The 22,815-nt window shown below is 38.2% G+C and overlaps 1 protein-coding gene across 1 annotated transcript; it reads left to right on the top strand.

Annotated features, from left to right (window-relative positions):
• Nucleotides 1-1,060: 1,060 nt before the first annotated feature.
• On the top strand, nucleotides 1,061-18,562 carry FAM240B (family with sequence similarity 240 member B; the record flags this gene model as incomplete). Its single annotated transcript, XM_079705763.1, has 2 exons — nucleotides 1,061-1,203; nucleotides 18,469-18,562. 2 exons carry the CDS (start codon nucleotides 1,061-1,063, stop codon nucleotides 18,560-18,562), a joined length of 237 nt encoding a protein of 78 aa, XP_079561889.1.
• Nucleotides 18,563-22,815: the final 4,253 nt, after the last annotated feature.

Raw genomic sequence — 22,815 nt, forward strand, 5'->3', positions numbered from 1 at the left:
CTAGAGCCACTAAGATCTGGAAAATGGGCAATGTTTAAGTAAAAAGTAAATGTTTTTTAGTAGTAAATATGTATACTTCCAAATACAGTCACCATTTCTTGTGATGAGGATTGATAGAATAGAGGGCATCCACTTTGAAGATGGACAGACCTAGATCCAAATTTCTGCTCTTTCATGCTCAGTTATGAGGCTATAAGCAAATTCTGTCCTCTCAGTTTTCTCATCTGAAACATGAATTCAGAATCACCCATCTCACAGAGTTGTAGTGAGGATCAAATGGGACGGTGTGTAAGAAAAGCCTATTGCACATTATATGCTCAATAAATAGTAGATGTTATTATGTGAGGAAGGATGGAAAGAACATTTTCTGGGTGCCTGTTATTTGCCTTGCATTGTGTTTAGAGCTTTGCATACACCATCTCGTTCTACACACACACAAAGCTGTGAAGTAATTGTTAAAGATAATTTTTTAAGTTAAAACCATGACTCTCATACAAATATAAAATGAACTTGTATCAAATATTTTACTTAACTTACTATAATTAATAAGAAAACTAGTAAGATACTACAACTGATTCAAGGAGAATTAAAAAAACACATATATAGACAATCAAGAATATTAAAATGAATTTATAAGTAGATGAAAATTGGTTGATATTCACAGGGATATCAATCACATTCCACTGGACAAAATATATTTGAATCTCTATGTTCAAAAATCATTTGCATTACTATACTTTTTCTATAATTTACAGAGTTGTAAAATAGCTCAAAGGCATGAAAGGGGCAGGCCCTTGTAGAATCAGATAATCTGGAAGGGTTATCAGACATCCTTTGTATTTTTGTTCATTTCAAAATTTTTCACAGTATATTCTGACATTAACCATTATTATCCCCATTTGCAGTTGACAAAAAAAAATCATAGTGACTGTGTGATTTGTCTACAGTCACAAAAAGTGTAATTGGCAATGTATGGATTCAAACTCATCATTCATCACTCCAAAATTAGAGTGGCTTTATTTGAAGTACTTGGATTTGTTTTTTCTTTTATTTTCAGAGGATGAACAATCAATATATACGTCGAGAAGTCTTCTGCTCTGAAACTTGTCATGAGCTCAAAAGCTTCTGGGAGAAAGAAATTAGCAAACAGACTGGTTACCGGGAACTGGAGGAAGATCGTCAGGGAAGGAGTGCCCTGAGAAAGTATGTGGATTGTTTCTTCACTATTTTTTAAGGTAGATTTCCCCAGAAATATACCAGACGTGAAGATGGGGAAACTGAATAGTTTTCATTACCTACTGTTCTAATAATGCAAATATTGGAGGTAGTATGGTCAAGTCGGTGTAGCCACAAGACAAAAGGAGAATGAGGCTTAGAAGGAAGACATTTATTATACACACAGCTTTCAGAGAGAGTATCACTGTATGACATTCAGGGCCACAGGATAAGCACCAGGTTTTGGCCACGTGGCAGAAGATGAAAGCAGAGGGAAAGTCTAAGCCAGAGCCTTTATCAGGGTTTCCAAGGAAAAGGAAAGGAAAGTCAGAGTAAACAGTTTAAGATTGGCTAGTTTGAATAATTCCTGAGGGTTGTGGGATTTGGGGATCATCTCTAGTTGTCTGGTGCCTGGCCTGGTCCTGGGATGATATAGGGCAGGGGAAATATGGCTTTATCTATGAGAGTTAGATAAGGAGGTGGTTAGGGCCACAGACTCAGGATTGGTTGACATGCAGAATAAGGCTAGCCCTGTCAAGGGCAGCCAGAAAGCTTTTTAAGATGTCAAAATATCATAAAATATAGATAATTAAAGACATGATTAATTCATCTACTCATTTAGTCTTGCTACCATCTATATCAGAGTTTCTCAACCTCAGCACAACTGACATTTAAGGTCTTATAATTCTTTGTTACTAAGGCAGGTGTCCTATGCTTTGTAAGATGTTTAGCAGCATCCTTCAAAACATTAGATGCTGGTAGGACTCCCCTGCCACATTGTGACAACCAAAAATATCTCCTGACATTGCCAAATGTCCCCTGGAGGGCAAAGTTGCCCCTGATTGAGAACCAATGACTTATAGATATGAGCAAGCTTTTTTTGGTGTAAACAAAAATGAGTTTCTGTTATTTATATCTTAATGAACTGAAAAAATCTCTTCCTCACCCTGCCTCTGTTGCAATCCTTAGCACACAACGATACACTAAATTTCTGAGTTAGGGCAACAGATGTGTATAAGTGTGAAAGATCCCACATCTGAGATGATACATATTAAGATTCTTGGGGGAAGAATAATGTGATCTTCCTCTTACTGGCCGTTGAACTTGTTCTAGTCAAAGAAGTCTGCTGAGAGGGGAACATTTATTTACGTGAGAAGACATGTGTTACAAGTGTCAACATTGCTCTGACTAAAAGGGCCAGCACCTGCCCTCATACATGTAGTGCCCTGGAGCAGACGGATCAGCTCAACTTTTCAGGGACTGTCTGGGTTCTCTGTCCCTAAAATGGGAACAGCCTAGCCAGGCTGTCTATTTGCTGAGATGCCCACTTATAAGTGGAATCATATCTGTGTGTTCTGCTGGACAGCAAGGCATGTGCTTCCATGTTTCTGAGTATGATGAGCTACAAACATGTGTAATTCGCATGTGTTGCACAAACATTAACTTAAAAATTTTCTTCAGCTCCTGAGGGGAAATAGCCTCTCTCTATATCCAGAGAAGAGCTCTACCATTATTCCAGTTACATTCCTGGTTGTCCAGCAAGAAAAACCAGGTTTTTCTAAATGCTAAAAGAGTTACATGTTAGAGCATCCAGTCCTGAAGAGTCCAGGGGAGCAAGAAGAGTCAGTTGTATGGTCCCTTCCATCTTCCTTCCGTAGTCCTGGCACACAAGCCCACTGGGAGCCAGATCCCCACATGAGCCCTGTACTGCATCTTCCTTTCCAGAAACCCTGGCGTGTGGGATTAAGAGCAAAATTTGCAATATGATCTGACTTTATAAATATATAGATGCAGTTTATCCATATGTGTAGGGAAAGATTAGAAGAAAATACTCTAAAATATTAAGAGGGTTATTTTTGACTGGTGGAATGGCAAATTTTGTGTGCATGTGTTCTTCTATTTTTTCCAAAGTTTCTAAAATGATACTGTGCCATAATATAATTAGGAAAAAAGTTATTAAAAAAAGCAACCATTTGCAAATGGCCCATAGAACAAATGAATTAATTATCCAGGCTCTAATGTGCCCCCTAAAAAGACTCCCTTCAGAGTTTGGAGCAGTTTTCTCTTCCTTCTATAGCCAAGAGAATAAATCTTCAAAATGTGCTCATCATGAAACGTTTTAGCATTGTCTCTCCCAAATAAATGTTTGAAGATGGAGACAGAGCTGCTGCCTTGCTCAGAGAAGAGGAAAATCAGCAGAGGCTGGAGGAGGAGAGGCAGCTTCTATGGTCTCCTCCTCTGTTCTTGAGTCTCACTTACCAGAGCTGTTGCCCCCTGTCAACTATGAATATAAAACTCAAAAAGCCTTCTTAATTTGGTAAACAATGAATGACAACATAGTGGTTTTGTTATTATTTTTGATAAAAAACAAAACAAAAAATACAGCCACATATATCCCAGATGAACCAAGTTGCACAGAAAGAATATAAATATTTTTAAACCAAAACCAGAATGTCAGAATATTTGCTAAAATATTGCTTATGTAAGCAAACAGTTTGAAATATTGCCCTAGAATAATTATCTTCCAGGATACACTTGACCAGACCAATGAATGGCATAAAACCTTGGGTCCCTATTTCACCTAAGGCTATGGCTTTCCAAAATGCTTATATGTAAGTGCATAACACTGACACCTTTTGTTATTTTACCCTCCATTTATAAAAGTGGCGATTTCAAGCCACTGTGCAATCAAGAAATGTTCTAAATGAACAGTAGAAAACAAAAACCTCAAAAAAAGAGAAAAAAACCTCAAAAATTTCCACCAATGCCTTTGCTGATAGCAGAACAGAGCCAATAATGCCTTATGTTCCTCAGCTGGGCTAACCGGCAAGGCCTTGTGCCAAAGCTGGGTATAGTGGAAACAGGTGTTTCACCATGGACATGCTCATTAGCACATGCCTACGGGTTCACTGACTGAGAGGAATGCAACCAGAGCTGCAGAGAATCCATTTACCCTAGGAACACGTGTGTGTGGAAGAAGCCCTGGTGGTGAGATCACAAGACAAAGTGGGTGGCCTCAGAACTAGAAACCCTCTTACTCTCTCTGAGTCTGGCTAGAAAGAAGCAACACAGCAGGCATCCGTCCCCTGGAGAAGTTGAAATCTGTTTGCAAATAACTGATTGAGGCAATTTGAGAGAAGTCAAGTGTACTGTAGGTACAATGAACAAATCTCCTGGTGTGTTGGGACAGTCCAGGTGTACGTATATCAATTTGTTATAATTATGAATTGTGCTCCCTTTTATTTCCAAAGTATCTCAATTTAGATGATAAATTATATGAACACCTAAGCCTAAATAACCAGCCTGTAACTATAACTGAGTAAATGTACAATGCTTATATGAAAATAATAATGTTTTAATGCAAGAAGTATGATCTTCAAAATACCTCTTCAGAATTTAGCAGAGCTCAGAGTGTCTAAGTGAGGAGAGGGGTTTATCAGGTCTCACCCCAAGACCACTCACCTCCCTCTGCTTTGATTCCTACTTATCAGTTATGTCAATCAGGATGCTTTCAGAACAGGTAACAAAATATCCAACTCATAATCTCCAAGCCAGGTGAGATCATCATTTCAAACTTTTTATAAGATTTAGTCTACGAAAAATAACCAGTGAGAAAAATTTTAGTTAGTTTTTTCATTCAAACTGAGGGGGTGAGGTATATGGCTGGTAAACTGAGTTGTTCAGAGCAGTATGCTGAGCTGCCCCGTGACCAGATCCAGCTGGTGAGCTGAAGGTCAAAGGGAACCAGGATGAGGCCCATCTCTCCCCACTATGGAAAAACCACTGTAAAGGCATGTTCATTATTACACAGGAATAGGGGTAGCAAAAGCATCATCTGACCTTTCATATTAAAACAAAAGCACAGAGATTATGATTATAGTGTGAAATCTGAATTGGGAGATCAAGGACTCAGTAAATTATAAATTCCTTGATGACAAGGATTATTATTTTACTGCTCTTCTTTACATATTGGGGTAGCCACAGATGTGCTCTAAACTTGCAATGGGGAGAAAGTTGACTAAGAGCCCTAGGTGCTGTCTTTCTGGATCTGCCATTTTATTTGAGCTGAGGCCACATTTACCCCTGACTGCTCTAGCCAATGACTGAGCATGGCAGGGGTAGCTAGTCCTGGTAAACTCCTGTGTGACAGAACTCCTCTACTGGGAAACTTTTACCCAGGGACTCCTCACCAGCTCAGCTAAGCTTTCTCAGAACTATGCTATAGTTCGGGCCTTTTCCTACCCAATCATTCCTTACTTCTCACTCTCCTTTCACAGGTGTTAGACCAGCATGCTAATCTGAAGGCTATCCCTTACCATTTCTGTTTCTTCCCCCAACCCCTGCTTTATTTTTCATAGTTGATTCCTTTGAATCTGCTTCTTGGAGGACCCAAACTGACACATATCTTTAGGGCCTAGCAAGCACATGATAGAAAAAAAAAAACTAATTATGTACCCAGTTGATCTTCTGTGGTTATTAATAAGGACATTGTGATTCTGATTTGTGATTCTGGCTTATGGTTCTTAAAAAGAAGTCCTCCTTTCTAGTCAAATCCCATACTTATCAAGCAGAATCTGTGTTCCTAGATACTAATTACAACTCCTTCACAAATCAGATGAATCTAGAACAATAAATAGTAAATATCATTTGGTCTCCTTTTGAAAAGTGAGGCCAATATTTCTAGGCTTAAGGAAAAAAATGTTCTCTTCAAGTTTAATGTCAGTTTTATTGCTCCTCTGCTGTATCTGACTCTGCATACCAATTTTTAAGCATTATCTTTCTCATATTGAACTTCCTTACTACAAAAGAAAAGATCCATATATACACTTATATTCACCGGCTTACTGAGAGCACAAAGATAAAGGGAAGCAACACAGTGATGAAAGACATTGACCAGAAAGGGGCAGGAAACAGTCTAAATACTCATAAAATAGGATTTAATGGGAACTAGGTAGTTAGTGGCATCTATCATCCATCTGGCAATAAATGGTGATATAGCTAACACAAAAAGTGAATAAATGTGTCATAAACCCCAGATTCCTAAATTCTGTTCCTAGAATAAATTCATCATTCCAAATGTGTTGATTTGATTCCTCCAAGAAGCAGAGGGCAAGATGAAATTAGATGGGTGTGAGATTTATTGGGGGAAGCACCTGTGAGAGAAAAATGGGAAGCAAGTTATGGTGTGCTGGTAAACATTTAATGACTGTCTCTCTGTGGAAAAAGTGTATACACATATATATGTACATAATTTTATCATAAATTTTACTTTTATAAAGATGTGTGACATATACTTTACAAATAAGAAGAAAACATGCAATGCTCTTTATTACACATTTCATATGTCCAACTGATTCTCACAGCATCCTTCTATTGGTTTTTGCCAACCTTTCGTCTGTATAGCCAACCTATGGCTGCAATTCAGCCATGATGGGACAAAATCAGACAACGAATAAATGTTTAATTACTATACAATTCAGCAAAGTCAGATTGTTAAGGATGATAGTTTTCTAGTGCCGGAAGAGCTTTTCCACATTCTTTTTTTGCCATTCACAACATAATAGTTATAGAAGACAGGGCACACTTCTAAGTTTCATCTGCATTATTAAGATTTTCTCCATCACTTTCTTAAATCTAGATGAGGGATCAGCAAATATTTCCTATAAAGGACAAAGTAGTAAATATTTTGGGCTTGTGGGTCAAGTGCTGTATGTTGCAACTACTCAATCCTGCCATTGTATGAAAGCAGTCACAGACAATATGTCACAAATGGGCAGGGCTGTGTTCTGATAAAACTTTATTTACAAAAACAGGCAATTGGCCAGCAGGACCTCTGAGTAACACATTTTCATACCCACCACACCAAGGAAAGGTTAAAGCCCCTTTAATTAATGATGAATTCATATTATATTATGCCCCTACTATTCAATGAAACATACAGGCAGCAACCTTTATTACTGAGCCTTAAAAGACCCCAGGTGACAAAAGTCATGTACATTTGGAGGCAGAATTATTATCAGAGATGCTTAACAACGGGAGCTTGTGAGCTTGGATATTTCCCAGGTTGGAGAGGTTGATTGCAAATAAAATAACAAGATTATTACTTAATAACCATAATGGAGGAGTATAATTATTAAAATTACGAATAGGTGGATCTCAATATAAGGTCATATAATCTCAATAAATCATCACTTCTTAAGAAAAATGTGCATGGACCTATGTCCACTAATGGGAGAGCAGCAGTTACATGTTTTATCTTCCCTTTCAAACCGGCAAACTATATTTCTATGTCATTCATTCTATTTAAAGTTGAGGTAGAATGAGGATGATATTCCCCCATGTCCCTATTCTCTCAATGTTTCAACTTTTAATCCTTGGTTGCTAATGTGCTTAAGCAACATCACCACCAAACAACAGGCCAACATTCCAAATTCTTTCCATTCTTTCTTGGGTCCATAATTGAGCAGAGTTTTACATAAGAAATTTCTTGGAGTCAGTTTGATAATAGGTGCCTACAGCTTTCAAAATATTTATACCCTCTAGTTATTCACCTCTGGGGATCTCTTCAAGGAAAGTGGATTGGTATATGGAAAGAGTATTAATTATTATCATACTAATTTTAGGGTTATTTACAAGAGTAAAAAATTAAGGTTGAATCCAATTTTTCTTTATTCATTATTGTGTATTCTAATTTATCCATAATAATCATGCATTGCTTTAGCATTGTTACGAATTGTGTCCCCCCAGATTCATATGTGGAAGTCCTAACCGCCAGCACCTTAGAATGTGACTGTATTTGGAGATAGGGCCTTTAAAACAAGTGACAGTTAAAGTGAGAGCTTTTAGGGTGGGACCCGATCCAAGTAACTGTTGTCCTTATAAGAAGAAGAGGTTACGATACACAAAGAGACACCAGGGATGCACAAACACAGAGGAAAGGCCACATGAGGATGGAGCAAGAAGGACATCTGCATGTAAAGGAGAGAGGCCTTGGGAGAAATCAAACCTGCTAACACCTTGATCTTGAACTTTCACCCTCCAAAACTGTGAGACAATAATTGTCTGTTGTTTAAGCCAACCAGTCTGGTATTTTGTTATGGCAGCCCTATTAAATGAATAAAATGATTTATCCAACTTAAGAAACTAACCAAGCATATACCTTTTTTAACATCTTTATTGAAATATAATTGCTTTACAATTGTGTGTTAGTTCCTGCTTTATAACAAAGTGAATCAGTTATACATAAACATATATCCCCGAATCTCCTCCCTCTTGCGTCTCCCTCCCACCCTCCCTATCCCATCTCTCTAGGTTATCGCAAAGCACCAAGCTGATCTCCCTGTGCTATGTGGCTGCTTCCCAGTAGCTATCTATTTTACATATGGGAGTATATTTAAGTCCATGCCACTCTCTCTTCGCCCCAGCTTACCCTTCCACTTCCCCGTGTCCTAAGGCCATTCTCTAGGTCTGTGTCTTTATTCCTGTCCTGCCCCTAGAATCTTCAGAACCATTTTTCTTTAGATTCCATATATACGTGTTAGCATACGGTATTTATTATTCACTTTCTGACTTATTTCACTCTGTATGACAGACTCTAGGTCCATCTACCTCACTACAAATAACTCAGTTTTGTTTCTTTTTATGGCTGAGTAATATTCCATTGTATATATGTGCCACATCTTCTTTATTCATTCATTTGTCAATGGACACTTAGGTTGCTTCTACATCCTGGCTATTGTAAATAGAGCTGCAATGAACATTGTGGTACATGACTCTTCTTGAATTATGGTTTTCTCAGGGTATATGCAGAGTAGTGGAATTGCTGGGTCAGATGGTAGTTTTATTTTTAGTTTTTTTAAGGAACCTCCATTCTGTTCTCCATAGTGGCTGTATCAATTTACATTCCCACTAACAGTGCAAGAGGGTTCCCTTTTCTCCACACCCTCTCCAGCATTTATTGCTTGCAGATTTTTTGATAACGGCCATTCTGACTGGTGTGAGGTGATATCTCATTGTAGTTTTGTTTTGCTTTCTCTATGATTAGTGATGTTAAGCATCCTTTCATGTGTTTGTTGGCAATCTGTATATCTTCTTTGGAGAAATGCCTATTTAGGTCTTCTGCCCATTTTTGGATTGGGTTGTTTGTTTTTTTGGTATTGAGCTGCATGAGCTGCTTGTAAATTTTGGAGATTAATCCTTTGTCAGTTGCTTCATTTGCAAATATTTCCTCCCATTCTGAGGGTTGTCTTTTCATCTTGTTTATGGTTTCCTTTACTGTGAAAAAGCTCTTAAGTTTCATTAGGTCCCATTTGTTTATTTTTGTTTTTATTTCCACTTCTCTAGGAGGTGGGTCAAAAAGGATCTTGCTGTGATTTATGTCATAGAGTGTTTTTCCTGTGTTTTCCTCTAAGAGTTTTATAGTGTCTGGCCTTACATTTAGGTCTTTAATACTTTTTGAGTTTATTTTTGTGTATGGTGGTAGGGAGTGTTCTAATTTCATGCTTTTATATGTAGCTATACAGTTTTCCCAACACCACTTAGTGAATAGGCTGTCTTTTCTCCATTGTATATTCTTGCCTCCTGTATCAAAAATGAGGTGACCATATGTGTGTGGGTTTATCTCTGGGCTTTCTATCCTATTCCATTGATCTATATTTCTGTTTTTGTGCCAGTACCATACTGTCTTGATTACTGTACTTTGTAGTATAGTCTGAAGACAGGGAGCCTGATTCTTCCAGCTCCGTTTTTCTTTCTCAAGATTGCTTTGGCTCTTTGGGGTCTTTTGTGTTTCCATACAAATTGTGAAATTTTTTGTTCTAGTTCTGTGAAAAATGCCGTTGGTAGTTGGATAGGGATTGCATTGAATCTGTAGATTGCTTTGGGTAGTATAGTCATTTTCACAATGTTGATTCTTCCAATCCAAAAACATGGTATATCCTCCATCTGTTTGTATCATCTTTAATTTCTTTCATCAGTGTCTTATAGTTTTCTGCATACAGCTCTTTTGTCTCCTTAGGTAGGTTTATTCCTAGTTATTTTACTCTTTTTGTTGCAGTGGTAAATGGGAGTGTTTCCTTAATTTCTCTTTCTTATTTTTCATCATTAGTGTATAGGAATGCAAGAGATTTCTGTGCATTAATTTTGTATCCTGCTACTTTAAGAAATTCATTGATTAGCTCTAGTAGTTTTCTGGTTGCAACTTTCGGATTCTCTACATATAGTATCATGTCATCTGCAAACAGTGACAGCTTTACTTCTTCTTTTCCAATTTGAATTCCTTTTATTTTTTTTGCTTCTCTGATTGCTGTGGCTGAAATGTCCGAAACTATGTTGAATAATAGTGGTGAGAGAGGACAGCCTTGTCTCTTTCTTATCTTAGAGGAAATGGTTTCAGTTTTTCACCATTGAGAACGATGTTGGCTGTAGGTTTGTCATATATGGCCTTTATTATGTTGAGGTAAGTTCCCTCTATGCCTACATTCTGGAGGGTTTTTATCATAAATGAGTGTTGAATTTTATCGAAAGATTTTTCTGCATCTATTGAGTTGATCCTATGATTTTTCTCCTTCAATTTGTTAATATGGTGTATCACATTGATTGATTTGCATATATTGAAGAATCCTTGCATTCCTGGGATAAACCCGACTTGATCAGGGTGTACGATCCTTTTAATGTGCTATTGGATTCTGTTTGCTAGTATTTTGTTGAGGATTTTTGCATCTATGTTCATCAGTGATGTTAGCCTGTAGTTTTCTTTCTTTGTGACAGCTGGTCTGGTTTTGGTATCAGGGTGATGGTGACTTCGTAGAATGAGTTTGGGAGTGTTCCTCTATCTGCTATATTTTGGAAGAATTTGAGAAGGATAGGTGTTAGCTCTTCTCTAAATGTATGATAGAATTCATCTGTGAAGGCATCTGGTTCTGGGCTTTTGTTTGTTGAAAGATTTTAAATCACAGTCCCAATATCAGTGCTTGTGATTGGTCTGTTTATGTTTTCTATTTCTTCCTGGTTCAGTCTTGGCAGGTTGTGCTTTTCTAAGAATTTGTAGATTTCTCCCAGGTTGTCCATTTTATTGGCATATAATTGCTTGTAGTAATCTCTCATGATTCTTTGTATTTCTGCAGTGTGTGTTGTAACTTTTCCCTTTTCATTTCTAATTCTATTGATTTGAGTCTTCTCCCTTTTTTTCTTGATGAGTCTGGCTAATGGTTTATCAATTTTATCTTGTCAAAGAACCAGCTTTTAGTTATATTGTTCTTTGCTATTGTTTCCTTCATTTCTTCTTCATTTATTTCTGATCTGATCTTTATGATTTCTTTCCTTCTGCTAATTTTGGGGGGTTTTTTGTTCTTCTTTCTCTAATTGTTTAGGTGTAAGGTTAGGTTGTTTATTTGAGATGTTTCTTCTTTCTTGAGGTAGGATTATATTGCTATAAACTTCCCTCTTAGAACTGTTTTTGCTGCATCCCATAGGATTTGGGTCATTGTGTTTTCATTGTCATTTGTTTCTAGGTATTTTTTGATTTCCTCTTTGATTTCTTCAATGATCTCTTGGTTATTTAGTATTGTATTGTTTAGCCTCCATGTGTTTGTATATTTTACAAACTTTTTTCCTGTAATTGATATCTAGTCTCAGCGTGTTGTGGTCAGAAAAGATACTTGATACGATTTCAATTTTCTTAAATTTACCAAGGCTTGATTTGTGACCCAAGATATGGTCTATCCCTGGAGAATGTTCCTTGAGTACTTCAGAAGAAAGTGTATTCTGTTGTTTATGGATGGAATGTCCTATAAACATCAATTAAGTCCATCTTGTTTAATGCATCATTTAAAGCTTGGGTTTTCTTATTTATTTTCATTTTGGATGATCTGTCCATTGGTTAAAGTAGGGTGTTAAAGTCCCCTACTATGATTGTGTTACTGTCGATTTCCCATTTTATAGCTGTTAGCATTTGCCTTATGTATTGAGGTGCTCCTATGTTGGGTGCATAAATATTTACAATTGTTATATCTTCCTCTTGGATTGATCCCTTGATCATTATGTAGTGTCCTTGTTTGTCTCCTCTAATAGTCTTTATTTTACAGTCTATTTTACCTGATATGAGAATTTCTACTCCAGCTTTCTTTTGATTTCTATTTGCATGGAATATCTTTTTCCATCTCCTCACTTTCAGTCTGTATGTGTCCCTAGGTCTGAAGTGTTTCTCTTGTAGACAACATTTATATGGGTCTTGTTTTTGTATCCATTCAGCCAGCCTATGTCTTTTGGTGGGAGCATTTAATCCATTTTCATTTAAGGTAATTATCAATATGTATGTTCCTATTAAGATTTTCTTAATTTTTTGGGTTTGTTATTGTAGGTCTTTTCCTCCTCTTGTGTTTCCTGCCTAGAGAAGTTCCTTTAGCATTTGTTGTAAAGCTGGTTCAGTGGTGCTGAATTCTCTTAGCTTTTGCTTCTCTGTAAAGGTTTTAATTTCTCTGTCGAATCTGAATGAGATCCTTGCTGGGTAATCTTGGTTGTTGGTTTTTCCCTTTCATCACTTTAAGTATGTCTTGCCACTTCCTTCTGGCTTTAAGAGTTTCTGCTGAGAGATCAACTGTTAACCTTATGGGGATTCCCTTGTATGTTATTTGTTGTTTTTCCCTTGCTGCTTTTAATATTTTTTCTTTGTATTTAATTTTTGATAGTTTGATTTATATGTATCCTGGCATGTTTCTCCTTGGATTTGTCCTGTATGGGAATCCCTGCACTTCCTGGACTTGATTGACTATTTCCTTTCCCATATTATGGACGTTTTCAACTATAGTCTCTTCAAATATTTTCTCAGTCCCTTTCTTTTTCTCTTCTTCTTCTGGGACCCCTATAAGTAGAATGTTGGTGAGTTTAATATTGTCCCAGAGGTCTCTGAGACTGTCCTCAATTCTTTTCATTCTTTTTTCTTTATTCTGCTCTGCAGTAGCTATTTCCACTATTTTATCTTCCAGGTCACTTATCCGTTCTTCTGACTCAGTTATTCTGCTATTGATTCCTTCTAGAGAAGTTTTAATTTCATTTATTGTGTTGTTCATCGTTGCTTGTTTCCTCTTTAGTTCTTCTAGGTCCTTGTTAAATGTTTCTTGTATTTTCTCCATTCTATTTCCAAGATTTTAGATCACCTTTACTATCATTATTCTGAATTCTTTTTCAGGTAGACTGCTTATTTCCTCTTCATTTGTTAGGTCTGGTGGGTTTTTACCTTGCTCCTTCATCTGCTGTGTGTTTCTCTGTCTTCTTATTTTGCTTAACTTACTGTGTTTGGGGTCTCCTTTTCACAGGCTGCAGGTTCGTAGTTCCCGTTGTTTTTGGTGTCTGCCCTCAGTGGCTGTTGGTTCAGTGGGTTGTGTAGTCTTCCTAGTGGAGGGGACTGGTGCCTGTGTTCTGGTGGATAAGGCTGGATCTTGTCTTTCTGGTGGGCAGGACCGCATCCGGTGGTGTGTTTTGGGATGTCTGTAACCTTGTTATGATTTTAGGGAGCCTCTCTGCTAATGGGTGGGGTTGTGTTCCTGTCTTGCTAGTTGTTTGGCATAGGGTGTCCAGCACTGTATCTTGTTGCTTATTCAGTGGTGCTGGGTCTTAGCATTGAGGTGGAGATCTCTGGAAGAGCTTTCACCATTTGATATTACATGGAGCTGGGAGGTCTCTGGTGGACCAATGTCCTGACCTTGGCTCTCCCACCTCAGAGGCACAGGCCTGCCACCCAGCCGGAGCACCAAGACCCTGTCAGCCACATGGCTCAGAAGAAATGGGAGAAAAAAAGAAAGAAAGAAAAAAGAAATAAAATTATTAAAATAAAAATTTTCTAAAGTATTAAAATTTAAAAATTAGAAAGTGATTAAAATAGAAAAAGAAGAAAGAAAGAAAGAAAAAAGAAAGAAAGAAAGAGCAACCAAACCAAAAAACAAATCCACCATAGATAACAAGCATTAAAATCTATATTAAAAGAAAAAAACACAGAAAAACAGACAGACAGAACCCTAGGACAAATGGTAAAATCAAAGCTATACAGACAAAATCACACAAAGAAGCATACCCATACACACTCACAAAAAGAGAAAAAGGAAAAAAATATATTTATGCATCTATTTTAAAGAAAGGAAGAGAGCAACCAAATCAATAAACAAATCTAGCAATGATAATAAACTCTAAATACTAAACTAAGATAAACATTAAACCAGAAGCCAGTCAGTCACATACAGCAAACCTCAAGTCTACTCTTGCTCCCAAAGTCCACTGCCTCAATTTTGGGATGATTCGTTGTCTATTCAGATATTTCACAGATGCAGGGTACATCAAGTTGACTGTTGAGATTTAATCTGCTGCTCCTGAGGCTGCTGGGAGAGATTTCCCTTTCTCTTCTTTGTTTGCACAGCTCCTGGGGTTCAGCTTTGGATTTGGCCCCACCTGTGCATGTAAGTCTCCTGAGGGCATCTGTTCCCACCGACAGGATGGGTTTAAAAGAGCAGCTGATTTGTGGATTCTGGCTCACTCAGGCTGGGGGGAGGTCGGGATACGGAATGCGGTGTGAGCCTGTGACAGCAGAGGCCGACATAACGTTGCAACAGCCTGAGGTGCACCGTGTGTTGTCCCAGGGAAGTTGTCCCTGGATCACGGGACCCTGGCAGTGGTGGGCTGCACAGTCTCCTGTGAGGGGAGATGTGGATAGTGACCTGTACTTGCACACAGGTTTCTTGGTGGCTGCAGCAGTAACCTTAGCGTTTCATGCCCGTCTCTGGTGTTTGTGCTGATAGCCGCGGCTCACGCCTGTCTCTGGAGCTCGTTTAGGCGGTGCTTTGAATCCCCTCTCCTCGCGCACCCTGAAACAATCTCTTGCCTCTTAGGCAGGTCCAGATTTTTTCCCGGACTCCCTCCCAGCTAGCTGTGGTACACTAGCCCCCTTCAGGTTGTGTTCACACAGCCAACCCCAGTCCTCTCCCTGGGGTCTGCCTCTGAAGCCCGAGCCTCAGCTCCCATCTCCTGCCCACCCCGGAGGGTGAGCAGACAAGCCTCTGAGGCTGGTGAGTCCTGGTTGGCAGTGATCCTCTGTGTGGGAATCTCTCCACTTTGCCCTCTGCACCCCTGTTGCTGCGCTCTCCTCTGTGGCTCCGAAGCTTCCCCCGCCCCCCGCCACACCCCGTCTCCGCCTGTGAAGGGACTTCTAGTGTGTGGAAACTTTTCCTCCTTCACCGCTTCCTCCCAGATGTGCAGGTCCCATCCCTATTTTTTGGTCTCTGTTTTTTCTTTTTTCTTTTGCCCTACCCAGGTACGTGGGGGAGTTTCTTGCCTTTTGGGAGGTCTGAGGTCTTCTGCCAGCGTTCAGTAGGTGTTCTGTAGGAGTTGTTCCACGTGTAGATGTATTTCTGATGTATCTGTGCGGAGGAAGGTGATCTCCACATCTTACTACTCTGCCATTTTGAAGGTCTCCCCAAGTGTATACTTTTTAATACTAGTGTCCTTCACACTTAGGCTCCTAGACCTGCTCTCCAGAGAAAACTGACATCAAGTTTCTCATATATCTCTCTCCAAAACTTTAGTTTTATAAGCAAATAAATAAGTGTGCTGTATTTTTATGCAAAATGGGACCTACACAATCTTCAATATTCTGCACCTTCCTTTTTTAATTAAAAAATTTTTTTTATTGGAGTATAGTTGCTTTACGGTATTGTTTTAGTTTATACTGTGCAGCAGAGTGAATCAGCTATACATATACATATATCCCCTCTTTTTTTGATTTCTTTCTCATTTAGGTCACCACAGAGCACTGAGTAGAGTTCCCTGTGCTATAGAGTAGGTTCTCATTAGTTATCTATTTTATACATGGTATTAATATGCACCTTCCTTTTTTAACTTATGCTATCTTGGAAGTTTTTCTATATTGGCACTTTCAGTACTTCTTTAATGTTTTCCACAATAATGATGCGACAATTAATTTAAACAATCACACTGAAGGACATTTAGGTTGTTTTTCATTTTTTGGCTTTACAAACAATGTTGTAATAAAAATACTTGTACATACATTTTTCATACATGGATAAGCATTATGGGATAATTTCATAGAAATGAAGATATGTCAGAAGATGAGTGTTTTAAATTTTGATAACTATTGCCTCCTTGTTTTGCAAAGACGTTGTTTTAAACTTCCACTCTAAGTATGGGAATGCCAATTCCCACAGTCACTCACACTGTGTGTTGTCAAACTCTTAATCATTGTTAATCTGACAGGTGAAAATGGCATCTCACTGTTTTAAAATGAATTTAATTAATTACAGGTTTGGTTGAGATCTTTTCATATGCATAGGAACTAGCTGGATTTCTTCTTCAGAAACTGCCTTTGTATAGCCTCTGCCTGTTTGATTATAGACTTTCTTTTTCTTAATTGATTTATAAGCACCATGCATTTCTTTTCTTTTTGTGTACAGATCTATGAGTTTGACAAATGCTCAGGGTCATGTAATCACCACAGTCAAGATATAGAATAGTTCCATCACTCTGAAAAATTCCCTTATGCTTCTCCTTTGTGGTCAACTCCTTTCCCAATTTCCAGTCCATAGCAGCCACTGATCTGCACTTCATCCCTATAGTTTTGCCTTTTCCAGAATGTCATAAATGAATTATACAGTATGTAGTCTTTTGTGTCTGGCTCTTTTCACTTAGCACAATGTACTTGGGATTTATTCTTCTTGTTGTGTGTATCAATTGTGTATATCCATTCCTTCTCATTGCTGAGTACTTTTCTGTAGTAGGGATGTATCACAATTTGGTGATCCAGTCCCCATTGAAGGACATTTAGGTTTCCAGTTTTTGGTGACTATAAATAAAAGTGCTGTAAACATTCACATATAGATTTCTGTGTGAACATAAATTTCTATTTCTCTTGAGCAAATAGGATTGAAATTACTGGGTCATAGGGTAAGTGTATGGTTAACTGTATAAGAAACTGCCAAACTGTTTTACAAACTGACTGCACCGTTTTGCATTTTAATAGCAATGTAAAAGAGTTCCAGTTACTCAGCATCCTGGCCAACACTTGGTTTGAGTTTTGTTGTGAGGGTTTTTTGGTTTGGGGGGTGGGGGTTGGTTTTTGGTTTTGCCAGGGGAGGTAGGGGGAAAGAGTTGGTTTTGGTTTTTTTGTTTGTTTGTTTTGGTTATTCTATGAAGTAAGTGGTACCTCATTGTGGTTTTAATTTGCATTTTCCTAATTATGTTGAGCATCTTTTACATGTTTATTTGCCACCCATATAACTTCTTTAGGAAAATGTCTGTTCAAATATTTTCCCCATTATATTATTTTCTTATCATTGAGTTTGAAACTATATATATTCTGGAAATAAGTCCCTTATCAGATATGTGACTTGCAAATATTTTCTCCCTGTTTGTGGCTTGTCTTTTATTCTCTTTACAGTATCTTTCACAGAACAAATTGTTTTAATTTTGATGAAGTCCCAAATTTTTTATTCTTTTATGAATCATGCTTTTTGTAATGTATATAAGAATTTTTTCCTTATCCCAAGGTCATGAAGATATTATTTTGTGGCTTTTTTCTTGAAGCCTTGGTCTTACGTTTTACATTCATGTCTATGATCCATTTTTAGTTAATTTTGTATAAGACGTGGAGTGTGGATCAAAGGCCTTTTTTAATATGGATATATAATGTTCCAGCATCATTTATTAAAAAAAAAAATACTATCCTTCCTCCATTGAGCTGCCTTTGTACCTTGTCAAAAATCAATTGGCTATATTTGTGTATGTTTATTTCCACACTATTCTGTTCCATTGAGCTATTTCTTCCTTCACCAATGCTACACTGTCTTGATGATGATAGCTTTACATTAAAGCCTCAAAATCATGTAGTATGAGTCTCCCAACTTTCTTCCACTTTAAAATTGTTTTGGCTAATTGACTTCTTTTGCCTTTCCATATAAAATTTAGAATCAGCTTGTTGATAGCTACAGAAAAGTCCTGCTTGGATTTTGACTGATATTACACTGAGTCCACATACCAAGGTAGGAAGGAATAAATTTTGGAGAAAACGACATATTCATAGACTGCTCATTACTCTATTGATTTTTTTCTTCATTAATTTGTAAAAGCCATTTATTTCTCTTAAAAATTATTCTTCAGAAGGAAAAAAAAAACACCAAAACAAAAAAAAACTGCTCTGGACCAGCAGATGTATAGACAAATGCACTAACCACTTATACTGTTTCCCCTCCTCAGGCTCAGAGAAGAATGGAAGCAGAGACTGGAGAAAAGGCTGGGGATGTTGGACAATCCTGATGGGAAGGAAAAGCAGGCAAACACTGTGGGCTGAGAGTTTCCTGTCTCATCCACTTCAAAGATTACAAGCCACCAAGGGCACTTTTCTAAGAGAAAAAACTAGCACGCAAATTATGTTGACTTACTAAGCAGGACACTCTCTATTTGCTCTCCCATTTGTGAGGGGATTTATATGTGAAACCTCCCCCAGTGCTAATGGGAGTCTTTATCCAACTCAATCCTCCCTGCTGCAGAGGACAGGATGACCTCCAAGGGCTAAGAAGCTCGGGTTATCTAATATAAAAATCTCTTTGAGTTAACATGTAATGTAATTTATTTCCACATTTTCTTCTTATGTAAAAAAATCTTGTTATTTTATCCAAGCTTACCAGGGGCAATGACCTTGTTGAGAAACTGGCTTACCTAGGTCTTCTGGAAAAACATAGTCATACAATCTGTTTTCCTGTTTTCCCTTTTTTGTGAAGACAGAAATGCTACTGCTTACAGAAAGAAAGCTGCTATTATGAAAAGAATAATTTTTTAACATTATGGTTTGAAAATGAACTGAACTAAATTATTTTCTCTTCATATAAATTGGGTTTTTTTTAAACAAACATTTAATTAGAAACATGCAGTGAAAGCAAAATAATGCTTAATAAACTTGGTTGTCGTGCCCTCACTGGTGTGTGCCCTGTGTTAACTCCCTCACGCCTGTCATGGTTAGTTCTCTGCTGCTATAGCAAGTGCCAGCTCCAAGCTGTCTTTAGAAGGTTTTGGAATTTATAGTCACTTTCACTGCAGCCTCCTCTCAGGCCCAGAGCGTGATCACGCTCACAGATCAGGAGGGACTCTGTCAATCACAGGAACTAGGGCTCCTCTTCTGCTCTACCCAGGGATTCATCACAGGGGACAGGAGCAGAGTGGGAAGCCTGAGGCAGCCAAGGAGCACAGATGGCCAGAGGGACCCAGAGAATGACACAGACAATGCTGGGGAGGGTATCAGAGCACTCACAGATGTTATGTGGTGGCATAATCTGCTGTCCCTATAAAACTAAAAGAGATCCTATGGCTGAGAGGTCCACAGGGTGGCAAGAGGGTTGGAGAGGTGATTCCACATCCCCACAGTTACGAGATCCAGGGTACAATGTTCAGGTCTTTGCTCTAAGCTCTTATCCAATTCAGATATAACAACTAAGCAGTAAATTACAGCTGGGAAAACCTGAGCAAAGTTTGGGAAAAGAAGCTAATAATAAAATAGAATTTTAGTAAGGACAGAGAACCATGGGAATAGATATCAGGATACATAACCACATCTGAGAGTCAGCGAAAGCCCCCTGAGAAACTGATGTTGAAGCTGAGACATAAAAATGAGTCAGAGCCATGCAGAAGAAAAGAAACAGCATGTTGTGAAGAACTAAAGAGGAGCAGGAGGGCTGCAGCGTGGTGGGGGCCTGGGGGTCCTGGGAGGTGAAGAACCAGGAAGCATGTCTGTGACACAGAATGAGGAGGGCAGCTGTTTTATAGGAGAGTGGAGACATGAGCAGGGGCCTCTGGAGCCCAAGCTAAAGATCCTGCATTGATCCACAGGGGATTAGGAAGCCACTGACAGATTTTAGGTAGAGAAATGAACAGATTAGGTTTGCATTTTTAATTTTTTCAGATTTTGTCTATACATACATATGTATATAATTTTATATAAGTGCATAAATATGATCATATCATATATGCTGATATGATTTTATTTGTTTTTATTAACCTTTTATCCTTTGTCTTTACTGTCTTGGCTTGCTCCCTCCCTTTTTTCTGCACTCTTTACCATCAGCAACACTTGTACTCCCCTTACCCATATTAATTACCTAGTCTGAGTCCTCCTGTAGTTTTCTCTGTGTTCACATACACATGTGCAGACACACACACACTCACTCGCACACTCACATACACACACAAACACACACACTCACTCTACATCTAAAGGACTTTGTGTGAATGTGTTTGTGTGGTAACAATTTATAAAATAAGATCATATCACATTTTCCTGCATCTTGCTTTCCTCACTCAACTGTTCCTGATACAAATGCTTTGAAGTCAGTTTGGCTCCAATATATATTTTTAATGCGATCATATTATACCATGATGTGGATGTTCCATAATAAAGTCAACAAGTCTTTTAGGGATGGACAATCATGCTACATCCAGGTTTTTGTCATTTGAACAATGCAGCAGTAAATACTCTTGTTCACAGGTCCTTTATTCTAATGGTTTTGAGCTGGAAAGTAAACTGATTTCCAGAAATGGGAAATTAGAAAAAACAGTATTGCAGTTTCTTTTAAAATGTCACTAGAACACTTCCCAAAAAGGCTGACGAAACTTCCCTATGAACCAGCAGTTTACAAGAGTACCCTTCTCCCACATTGCTGCCAGCAATATGTATCATAGTTTTCTTTTTTTTTTAATAGATCCTTATTGGAGTATAATTGCTCCACAACACTGTGTTAGTTTCTGTTGTACAACAAGGTGAATCAGCCATATGCATACATATATCCCCATATACCCTCCCTCTTGAACCTCCCTCCCACCCTCCCTATCCCACCTCTCTAGATCATCGCAAAGCACCGAGCTGATCTCCCTGTGCTATGCTGCTGCTTCCCACTAGCTATCTATTTTACATTCGGTAGTATATATATGTCCATGCTACTCTCACTTCGCCCCAGCTTCCCCCTCCCCCCCACCCCATGTCCTCAAGTCCATTCTCTACGTCTATGTCTTTATTTCTGCCCTGTCACTAGGTTCATCAGTAACTTTTTTTTTTTTTTTAGATTCTATATATGTGTGTTAGCATGCGGTATTTGTTTTTCTCCTTCTGACTTACTTCACTCTGTATGACAGACTCTATGTCCATCTACCTCACTACAAATAACTCAATTTCATTTCTTTTTATGGCTAAGTAATGTTCCATTGTATATATGTGCCACATCTTCTTTATCCATTCATCTGTTGATGGACATTTAGGTTGGTTCCATATCCTGGTCATAGCTGTTTTTAATTTTTTCTAATCCGAGGGGAGTTGAGTGACATCACTTTGTTTCTTTGACCATTAGTGATTGGGGTTTCTTTTCATTTATTTGTTTATTAGTTTAATTTCCTCATCTGTGAATTACCTATTCATACCTATTGCCCATTCTTCTGAGGTTTGCCTTCCTACGTCAATATGTACAAACTCTTTATTCATTGTAAAACTTAACCCCTATATTATCATTTGCATTAGAAGTCTAAAGGGCAGGGAAAGCTCACTTAAACATCCATTATCAAGTCTGAAAACCTCAAAGCTATAAAGGTAAAAATAGGCATATTTTTATATGTAAAAATGAAAAGCTTATATGTGCTAAAATATACCACGAGCAGTGGCTTTGGCAGATTTGCAAGTTTAAATGATTACTCAGCTACAGTTAGGAAAACAGATTATAGGTGAAATGGTAGGAGACAAATTAGAATGCTGTTTCCGAGGTCTACATGGCAGAGAATGAAGATGGGCAGATAGAGTGGGTAGGTCTTGCAAGTTGATTGAATGTAAAGGAGCATGGCACAGAGATTCTAAAAATATAGATGTTAACTTATTTTAACTAATGTTTAATTAACATGAGTTAAGTAAAAAGAATGAGCCTAAAAAGACAGCAGAGCTTGTTTTGTTACCAGTGGGAATCTTGGACAAGGGCCCAACCCCTTTAACTGTGGTTTTCTTGTCTATAGTAATAGGCTTGGACTTGCTATAATCTATTTCTTGAGGTGGTTGAGATTAAATGCACAGATGTAAAATCTCCTAGAGAGGAGCTGGAACAGAGTAAGTCCTCCATGTACCTCAACTCTCTGCCTCATTCCATTCCTTGCTCTCACTGGGCTGGGTCCATGGAAAATGCAATGGGGCAGTGGTTACCAAGCCTGTCTGCTGGTCAGAATCACCTAGAAAACTGATTAAAATTTATGGATATCTGGACTCCACTCCCAGAGATTCTGATTCTGTTGGTCTGGTATGGGGCTCAGGGATTTTTGTATTTTTATCAAGCTACCCAGGAGACTCTGATGCTTAGCCAGACTTGGGAATGTCTTCTCCAGAGGGCACAGGATTGAGTGGAGAAAGACAAACAATTAAAACCGAGTCAGTCACCAGGGTGTACACTAGATCTCCAAAACTTAGTCATCCTGCACAACTGAAACTTTGTACCATCTTCCCATTTCCCCCAGGCCCCAGCCCCTGGCAACCACTGTAATTTAATAGTACTATATTGTATATTTGAAATTTGTTAAGAGAGT

Source organism: Hyperoodon ampullatus (assembly GCF_949752795.1).
Source record: "Hyperoodon ampullatus genome assembly, chromosome: 6".
Taxonomy (NCBI): Eukaryota; Metazoa; Chordata; class Mammalia; order Artiodactyla; family Ziphiidae; genus Hyperoodon; species Hyperoodon ampullatus.